We start from the raw sequence: 10,231 nt of genomic DNA on the forward strand, positions 1-10,231 counted from the left end.
TCTCATTACTGTGTAATACTCCGTTGTGTGAATATACCTCAATTTGCTTATGCATTTTACTATTAATGGACATTTGGATAATTTCCAATAGCTAATTAGCTATTATGAGTAGTACTGCTATGAGCATTCTTGTACACACATATATTTTAGTGCACAAATGTACACCTTTCTGCTGAATGTATACTTAGGAGGGCAATGGCTGTGTCACAGGATTTGCATTAGGAGTCTTGATTACTTTATATTTTTCTTAACTGCCAAACAGTTGTCCAAAAGTGGTTATACCAATGTACACTCTCCCCAGCCGCCTATGGGAGTTCTGAGAGTCCTCATCCATTCTAACAGAGGCACTTTTTTTTAAAGATTTTTATTTTTATTTATTTGACTGAGAGACAGTGAGAGAGGGAACACAAGCAGGGGGAGTAGGAGAGGGAGAAGCAGCTTCTCGCCGAGTAGGGAGCCCAATGCGGGGCTCGATCCCAGGACCCTGGGATCACGACCTGAGCCGAAGGCAGACGCTTAATGACTAAGCCACCCAGGTGCCCCTAACAGAGGCATTTGGAAACAAGGTTTCTGACTCTAAAATCGTTTGTCATTATGTTACTTTAAATTTTATTTAAAGGTAAGAACTTGGTAACAATTTTCTTTTATAAATTCCATGATTCTTTCTAAGATTTTTATTCTTTGTTCATTAAGTGAGTTTCCTTTTTTATACTGGAAAATATATCTGTGCTGAATAGAATTTAGCAGGGTTAGCAGTGTATCGGAGGCCTCATGCAAATATTTATCTTCACTGAACCCAGCCTCTTCTATTTTCTCTGCATGGGTGAAAAGAATGGCAGTGTAATTCTTCCAAGCATGTCCCAGAAGTTCCTGAAAGAAAGAAGAAGTTAAATGGCTGTTTGCCTTGGCCTATATTCCTCAAACACAAGTAAAGGAGTTATTATGGTCCAACATAGACAGTCAACAGATCTGGATGTCATTATGTTACTAAAAGCTGATATATGTAATGGGAAGTGAAGACGGGGTCAAATAATGTAAGTAAATGGAGAAAGATGGGTGGATTTTGTAAAAAAAAAAAAAAAAAGGGAGGGGACTGTATTTCTACATTTTATTTTGCTCTTATAATTTATAAATTATAAGAGCAAAATTCAGAACTGTATATTATTAATGCTGCATATGATACAATTTCATTTACAACATTCAGCAATAATTTATATTTACCTGCCAACCTGAAGCTGTTAGAACCACAATTCCTTTAAGTCAAAGGACTTTGGCCAAGGGAATTGTCATATCTTTTTTTATAGGAATGTTTGTTATTATCATAACTAAAAGTATCCTCTGAGGATTTATAATTACATAATCTGGTTACAATCTATTGATTAATCAGATGACATGTAATGGAAAAGCTAAGATCAAACTACATTTAGTGATTTGGAACAACTACAAAATACCACTGTGATTTGCATCCTCTTCACGTGCCTAGAATCAAGCCCAGTTTATCAGATGACTTCCTCTAATGTGGTTGAAAAACATTCAAAGACTGGTATTCCTTTGGTTAGTAATATATGGAAGTTGGTTATGGAATAATGTCTTTTTTGATTAGTGAAAATAAGCTGATATAAAATGGAAGTGACGGGATATGGCAAATTGTTCATACAATATGAAAGGTGTCTAGAAATAACCATTTAACATTTTTAATATTTCAAAAGTTATATGAAATCATGACATTGTGAAAGTAAAATGACATTCCCTTCATTCCAAATATTCTCGTTACCATTATATTTTCAAAGGTGCTACCGGTTTATAATAGCAAACTTGGAATTTAGACCCTCACCATCATCTCAGATAGAAGGTTTAAAGTATTACTTATTTCTGAGTCCTCAGAAAAATATAAAATACTTAGGAATAAATATAACAAGAAATATCCAGGACCTCTAGTAATCAGAAGAAAGAAAGAAGAAAGAACAACTAATATTTAGTGCTAGGTATTATGCTGGGCACTTTACAGGCTTTATCCTTTTGAAATTCAACATAATGCTTTGTGGGAGATAGTATCAGTACAAACTCTGGTTTAAAAAAATCTTAAAAAATTGAAAGACAGTTTGGGAAACTATTTTCAATGTATATAACAAATGTGGGATTGGTATTTGTAAGACTGAAAAACTGAAAATGAAAGGAAGAGAGAAAGGGAGAGAGATGAAGGAAGGAAGAATCAAGACATGTAAATAATATGGAAATATGGCAACTGTGGGACAATATATTTAAACTTAAACATCTCGAGACCATGGTTAACAATTATAATTCCTAATATAGTTTGTCATTTATCAGAGCTATGTATTTACACATTTATCTCTGTACCTTGACCATGAGCTTTTGGAAGGCAGAGTCTGTCTTCCTATATCAATCGAAGCCTCTAGCACATTGTAAACTCTCAGTAGAAATTGGTTGGATTAATCTGTAATTTGGACCCTCACCATCATCTCATACAGAAGGTTTAGGGTTTTATTTATTTGTTTTGAGTCTTCGGTTTTGAAGTTTAATCTTTGGGACACAAAATTTACCTTCCTATAAAATTTCTCTTTTGTTCTATAGTTCATTCTCATGGATTTGCATGTAGTCTGCACTTTCTCTTTTGCATTCAGAAAGACTCTCTCAATGAATAAGTCCAAAATTTTTCCTCATATCTGTTTAAAATTTGTCTACACCATAGAATAATTGTATATTTCTGATTCTCCTAAAAGTGCCCTGCCTGAAGAAAATCTGAACTGAAGTTTCAAGATCAGTACATTAAATGAATAATTATTTTTAACAGATTCTAAACTTTACAAAAGAATTTTTAAAAAGGTACTTTAATTGGTATATTCTTATGTGCCGTCAAAACACAAATTAGCAAAATTTAAATTAACCCAACTTTTAAAGACGATAGCTCTTTGTAAATCTAAGTATATGTGTAATGTCAACATCACATTTTAGGTAATAGTGACATAGCAAAATTTGTCATGCTCAGCATGTTGTAACATATTTCTTGTGAGAGAAGATCAGAGAGTCACAAAATAAAGTGGTGTTATGGTTTGAATTGTGTACCCCCTCCAAACTCATATGTTGAAATCCTAACTTCTAGTACCTCAGAATGTGACTTTATTTGGCAATAGGGTTGTTGCCAGTGTAATTAGTCAAGTTAAGGCCACTAATGCAATACGATTGGTGTCCTTATAAAACAGAGAATTATGGACAAAGATATGAATACAGAGAAAAATGCCATGTAAAGATAAAGACAGTCATCCATAAGCCAAGGACAGAACCCTTGGGTAGAGTCTTCACTTACAGCCCTCGGAAGGAACTAATCCTGCTAATGTTCATTTCAGATTCCTAGCCTCTGAAAGTGAGGGGTAATAAATTTGTGTTGCTTACAAGCCACCCAGGTAGTGAACCTTGTCTGGCAGCCTAGCAAATTAATACAAATAGTTGAAAAATTAATGAAGTGCTAAATAGATCTGTTTTCTGGGAATAAAAAGATTCCTGGGTTATGTGCATCAGAACCACTTGAGATGCTTGCTACAAATGTGTCAGAATCTTTAGGGATGGAACCTGGGAATTTGAATTTTAAAAAGAATTCCAGGTGATTTATTCCTTCTGCAAATATTTATTGAGGGTTACTTTGTTCCAGGGACACAGTGGACCATGACATACACTTTTCTGCTTATGTCTAGTGGAGATTCTTTTGTACTAACTTAGAACTGAGGAAGAGGGGCAGACAGGAAAGAAAATACTTTCCATTTGTTGTAATTGCAGGTGTTGTGATAGAAAATATATTGGTGCTATAGAGGCAGACATTTGGCCCAGTTTGGGGTGGGGTGGAAAGTGAGGTAAAGGGAGGAGTCAGGAGAAGTTTCTAGCATGTGATGATGCCTTGAGCATAGGAATCAACAAGAGAGTCATGGGGCAGTGAAGACATACCAAGAAAGAGAGTGATTGAGCCTTATTGGGGATTGTGTAGTATTGGGACTTTACTTCTATATAGTTGTTGATCCTTGAACATTCTTGTCTCTGAAAGTTTCTCAAATTTAGAGCTAGTTCTGATATTCACCCAGTACATTATTAATGTGTTTATTTTGATTGTCATAATATTGAAATGTGTGTTACAAGTTAATAAATAGACACTACCCTTAACCTCTTGAGGGCTACCCCCAGGTCTACCCCATGGGTTTTGGTTGATGCATGAACCACATTTGTCATTAAATATTTTTAAAACATCACCATAATAAAAATTCATGCTAAATAAACTGTTTGGTCCAAGCGATCCCTTCCCGAGTTATATATTATAATAGAATTCTTCTTTTGCTAGGTTAGTACTTATTGCATTCAATGGTATAACTTTCACAGTATGTCTTTAGTTCCTGGTTTTCTGGGTTGTAACATTAACACATTCCCTTTTTGTCTCCACCAGACATTTCCTATACTTTAAACTGTAATAACATTCAGGAAAAATGAGTTAAACCACCTAAGGAAAATAGATTTGTAAGCTCGGCACTACTTACAAGTCCATGTGTTCAGCCACTGGGAAGTTTTTACATGTTGATAATTATTTATGAAAGGATGCTCATGTCCTAAACTGTGAGGGAAATTGCACTTTTGAATTACTGCCAGAAATAGAAGAGAATGGTTGATTTAGCTTATAATCTTTAGATTGATTTTTGGCCAGAAAATAGTTGACTATTTGAAAATAGTGTCACTTGGTGTATAGTCATCATGTTAGTGGCCAAACGTGTTCTCTATGGACCCAGAGAAAGAATAATCACAGTTGATTGATACCTCACATAAAAATCCAAGAGTAAGATAAGTTAATGTAAGTTATCTGGTGTTAATAATTTAAATATAGTACTAAGCTAGATGGAAATTTTACAATCAATCACGAATTGTTTGGTTTCAGAGTGCTAATGGGTATGAGTCCATCTAGTCCTTTTGGGACAGCTCGTTAGGATATAAACTTTGTTTTCCAGGAATTATGTTCATTTTCCCAGACCTCACCAGCCCTGCCCCATTTGTTTGTGGTTGATGAAATCATAGCATCTGGACTTTTTAGGGGGAATTTTTTAAAAAGCCAACTATTACATCAACTGAGAAAAAAAATTATCATGGAACAGGAGGACAATAAGGACCATTCTTTATATTTCAGACTATTCCTTTACTCTCATCCCACTTAAAGCACCACATTTTCTTCTCCAAGAGCTGAATGATAAGACCTTGTTAGATCAGATTCAGTGAATATTCAGCCTTACAGATCTTCTGTCCAAATTGCCTTATTTTACAGAAGGGCATATCGTGACATGTGATGTTAAATGGCCAAAGCCTCACAGCTGATTGTTGTCAGGCCTGGGCCTATAACAGAGGTCCCCTACCTGCCCAGACATGTCCTTCCCACTAACTTGGAGCTTCTCACTTTAACCTTTACTAAACCAGTGAATTTTCTTCCCAGATTTTTTTTCTAAATTAATAGGGAAGTTCTTGTACATCAGGGCTGTGTAAATTTGATTTCACTCTGATTTTCTTCTGAAGCCTATCAAGATAATCCTGAAGAAGGTTACAAATAATATGTCCTAATTTTAGCATAAGACAAAACTAACAATAAAATTATAATGGCCATAGCTGACATTTAGTGTACACTCGTCTTGTGCTAGTGCCTGAGTTAATTTACTGTTATGTTATTATGAAATTAGTCCTGAAAATAACCCAGTCAAGTAGACACTATTATTTTTCCCAATTTACCAATGAAGAGATTGAAATTTAGAGAAGCTGCTTGCCCAAGGTCATAAAGCAAATAAGTAACTAAGTAGGAGCTTGAACACAAGTATAACTTACTCTAGAGCCCATGCTCTTAACCTCTATAATAGATTGCTCATGTCTAGTAATTCGTTTGAATACTCATCACAATTTGCGTAGTGACAATAACAATAAAAATGTTAACAATGATAGTAGCTTTCTGTGAATCTACTATTATTCAGGCACAATGCATAATCCCATTACATTCATTAAACATAACCCTTAAAACTCTTCAACATAGGTAAAATTATTCTCATTTTATAAGTGAGGAACTGAAGCCAAGAAACTCATAGTAACATTTATAGGCTTATTTTTCAACTAAATTCTATCCAACAACTAAGCCCATTATCTTCATTAAGTATTTTCAGGCCTTGCATTGGCCTTTCTGAGCCTTTTGTATACACACCCACCTATAACATCAATATTTGAGTTGTTCATTCTAAATAAAAAATATCTCCTTGAAGCCTGATTATGTACAGTAATAATACATGGTACCATGATAGTGGAAAGAATTTGGACTTAAGTCAATTCCTGGATTCAGTTCCTAGTGCAGTTTGGCTGCTTGCTAGCACTTTTCTTAAGGTGACTTTATTCTGTCTTCTTTTATTAACTATTTGTGGATTTTTAAGTAACATTCAAATGATATTCAGATAATATTTAGATGAATCATGCCCTTTATTTCCCAATTTTGGGAAGATGACTCACTGACATCTCCACCATTTTGCTGTAAATTATGAAGGCCTAACATAAATAAAGAAAAAAGGATCATTTGGGGAAATGTTTCATTTGTCATAGCTGGCAGCCTATAACCCCTCTAAAAAATATTAGAGCACAAATTAAAAGAGATATTTAAAGAGACCATAGGGAGGTACAGGAAAAAAGAGGTCACTTCTCTGGCATTGGCTTTGTAGGTTCCTTCCATGGCAGGTACGAGTGCCCCCAGAAAGGAGGAAAGGAAAAGGGAGAAGGCAGATATTCCATTCCCCATTTTGCATAAGCCAGGAAGAAAAAGAAATCCAGGGTGTGTCTGAAGCCAGAGGACCTTAACAACTCCTTGCTCTTCCTAACAGCTGTTGGTCCTGTTGAATATTCAGACATTCTGCAGCTGCTTCCAATCTGTGAGCACATCCAGATGGCTGCCACCAGTAACTGAAGCACCTTCAGGAAGAAGGTCATAAACAGCCAGCTTGTGCATAGGCGATCTTCAACCAAAAATTATGATAGAAGCCCAGAATAGGACTGCAGTGCCTCTCAGGGGTCATGGGCCCCTCTGAAGCTTACTAAATCTTGGCTGCTGAGTTTTCCTGGGAGGGAAAAGATATTTATTTAGAAAAAAAAATTCTGGATCTGAGTTTTACTCTAGCCCATCTCCTCTCTGCCTTTAAGTCATGAACTGGACACTGAATTAAGAAGGCAGTGCTAAGAGAAGGTGGCTGTATGCCAGGTACCTTTTAAAAAGATCAGAGACATGTATGAATCAAATTCACTTGTATAAAAAAAAATTAGGGGATTACAATAGAGTTCTATATCCTAAAACTGGAAAAAAAATCTATTTTTAAAATGTATGTCTTGTATTTTTTTATTTTTTTAAAAAGATTTTTTATTTATTTGTCAGAGAGAGCACAAGAAGGGGGAGCAGCAGGCAGAGGGAAAGGGAGAAGTAGACTCCCCGCTGAGCAGGGAGCCTGATGCGGGGCTCAACCCCAGGACCCTGGGATCATAACCTGAGCCGAAGGCAGACACTTAACTGACTGAGCCACCCAGGCGCCCCTAAAATGTATGTCTTTTAAAATACCCTTTTCAGCTAAGCATAGGACCACCATAGAGAAAAATTTAGAGACATGTGGAGAGAGATTAGTTTTTGAGAAATATTTGTACATTTACTGAATTTACTGAGTTATATCCATCTGTACCTTCAACTAAATGTTTATTTAATAGCAGCTTTAAATGAACTTTAAAACTTATTTAAAAAATTACACTGATGGAATGGCAACAGGTTTTCCCCCACTTGATTTCTCCCAGAAATATTGTTTGAAATGCAGGCTTTAATAGTTTAGGGGAGGTTTGTGGGCTTTCTTAGATTCCACATTGTTTCTTAATTGCAATCATCTTCTCTTCTTTACTTTTGCACAGCATGTCCTTGACTTTTCAGGAGTTGGATGATGAGGAATATTTTTTATACTCTTGTCACCCTAATTTTTTCTGCTAGTTTGTTGTGATTTCACATATGGCTTTTTTTTTTTTTTTTCATTTTTAAAAACATGCACAGTTACTGAAAAAAAAGTGTGTCTGTCATTTAGAACAATCTTATGCCTTTACTAGTTAAAGGGAAAAAATATTTCTCTGAATCTAAGTATACTATCTTTCTAAGTATAACAGATCCTATATCGATGTGATCAGAAATTGGGCCAAAAGAAGAGTAGCGTTTATACAAATTCTTGAATGAAAAATGGCTGCTTTCTATTCTCCCTGTAGTTTACCTGTGGAGCTTCTAGTAATGATGAGTTCTCTTATCTCGGTGACTTAATGAGGCTACTGAGTAATACTGGTCAAGTCCAGCAGTTAAATTTAGGTGGCTCCAGACTAGAGAATCAAGAGATTGAGTAGAATGGAGCAGCTCAATGAGCAGTTTCCAGGAATTGTTGGTTATAGATGGACCTGGTTCATATATGTGTGTACCATATGCAAGTATTACTCCCTCCATCTCCTAGTTATAGCCATACTCAGAACCCCTCCCCATTCCAAGGTCCTTACCTAGACTGGCTGAACAAGCTTCCAACTTAGTGACTTCTAATAAATGAACAAACAAACATGGATGGACCACTTGGCAAAGGTGGCATATGTTATTCATGTTCACACTGAGGTCCCTGTGGTCTTTTCTTGGCTACAGTGGATCAGTTGCTGACCCTACAGATGATGAGGCACTCAGAGCATCTGAAATTCCTGATTTCTTTTCTATAAATAAAGCATAGTTCACCATGATGTAAGTCACAGTGAAACCTGCTTTCCCCCAGGCTACATTATACTACTTTGGCACTTAACGCATTGTCTTATACTTGTTTATTTATTTGTCTCTTCTACACTGTTAAGTTTTTTGAGGACAGGGCTCGTATATTGTTCACCAATCATTAAGCTCTGTGTAAGTACCTGATACAGTTTTCAATGACTGAATCAGTGAATGAACACACATTTGTTGCAAGTTTTAGTAGTTCTTAAACTTTGCCATTTTTAAAAAAAATATATGGAAAATTTATGCAAATGCGGGCATGCAGGTTCTACTCTTGAAATTCTGTTTCAGTAGGGCTTAGATGAATATGCATTTTTAACAACAGCCCAGTTGATTCTGAAGCAGATAGTCTGGAGGCCACATTTACAAACTCATTCAGGGGTTAGTTAACCTCTGAAGTCTAGCATCTTATTTGGGGGTGGGAGGGTTTGTCTGTGACATAGTTGTAAAATGACTAACTGAATTCCTCTAAAGGAAATTGTAAAAATGACTCTTGATAGGAAAAATCAAGTAATTTTTACCATTTCTATTTGACCAACACTTGTTTTAAACTTGCTCTAAACTACTCTTTTGAGCAGATTGTCATAGGATAATGTCCTCCAAATAGAAATAATGGCATTAGTGTAATTGCCTTTTTGTATTACCTGAATCATCTGGACTGAGGAAGATGCTTCCTGTCCGCAGAGAGGCACGTCTGCTCTCTGGACCAGCAGCGCAAGATGGAGACCCTCTTGCCCGAAGTGATGTGACAAGGCCTCCTTGACCTCCTGTTTCACATGCTCCTGTTTCAACCTGCTGTGTGGATAACCAGGAGTGTCCAACACCTGGATCTGCAGGGTTATCTCTTGCCCTCCTCGACGCATGAAGCCACAGAGGTGACAACTGCGGCCTAGACAACAATCTTTGGTTACAGAACATGGAGAAAAGCTGCTGTGGAAGTCTGTGCTTCCCAGAAGAATGTTCCCAGCAGAACTTTTTCCACTCTGAGTCATGCCAAAGAGGGCCAAGTTGATGATCATCTTGTTGGAGTCTGTCATGTCTGTGGGTAAACAAAGGTTCAGCATAAGCAGTTAGGCTTCTATAGTCACCCAATGTAAGGCTTTTTACGTGGCCTGGAGCCCTGCTGGTACTACTTTTGGCTTACTTACCCCTCATTCATAGTGCCTAAAGCATGGAGGAGTGCTCCACTAAAGTGGAGACACCCCAGTGACAGTGGGAAGATTGAAATAATATTGGTAGTTTGCAGTGGGAGAGGAGAGAAAAGTCAAATATAGATAAGAAAGAGATGAGGAAGCAATAATTGCAGGAAAATGAGGGGAAGAAAAACCAAATTACATGAAGATAATGTAAACCATCTTTAGGAGGAATATGTTAACTCATCAATGTGGCAGGTGAGTCGGTTTA

General features: G+C 36.5%; 1 protein-coding gene across 1 annotated transcript; it reads right to left on the reverse strand.

Moving 5' to 3' along the window:
• Nucleotides 1–609: 609 nt before the first annotated feature.
• On the reverse strand, nucleotides 610–9,864 carry GIMD1 (GIMAP family P-loop NTPase domain containing 1). The gene is made up of 2 exons (XM_035030238.1): nucleotides 9,472–9,864; nucleotides 610–870 (listed from the first exon to the last, which is right to left on the reverse strand). The coding sequence occupies exons 1-2, from the start codon at nucleotides 9,862–9,864 to the stop codon at nucleotides 610–612; spliced, it is 654 nt and encodes a 217-aa protein (XP_034886129.1).
• Nucleotides 9,865–10,231: the final 367 nt, after the last annotated feature.

The sequence above is a fragment of the Mirounga leonina genome, unplaced genomic scaffold (assembly GCF_011800145.1).
Source record: "Mirounga leonina isolate KUSES-001 unplaced genomic scaffold, KU_Mleo_1.0 Mir_357, whole genome shotgun sequence".
NCBI classification, from domain to species: domain Eukaryota; kingdom Metazoa; phylum Chordata; class Mammalia; order Carnivora; family Phocidae; genus Mirounga; species Mirounga leonina.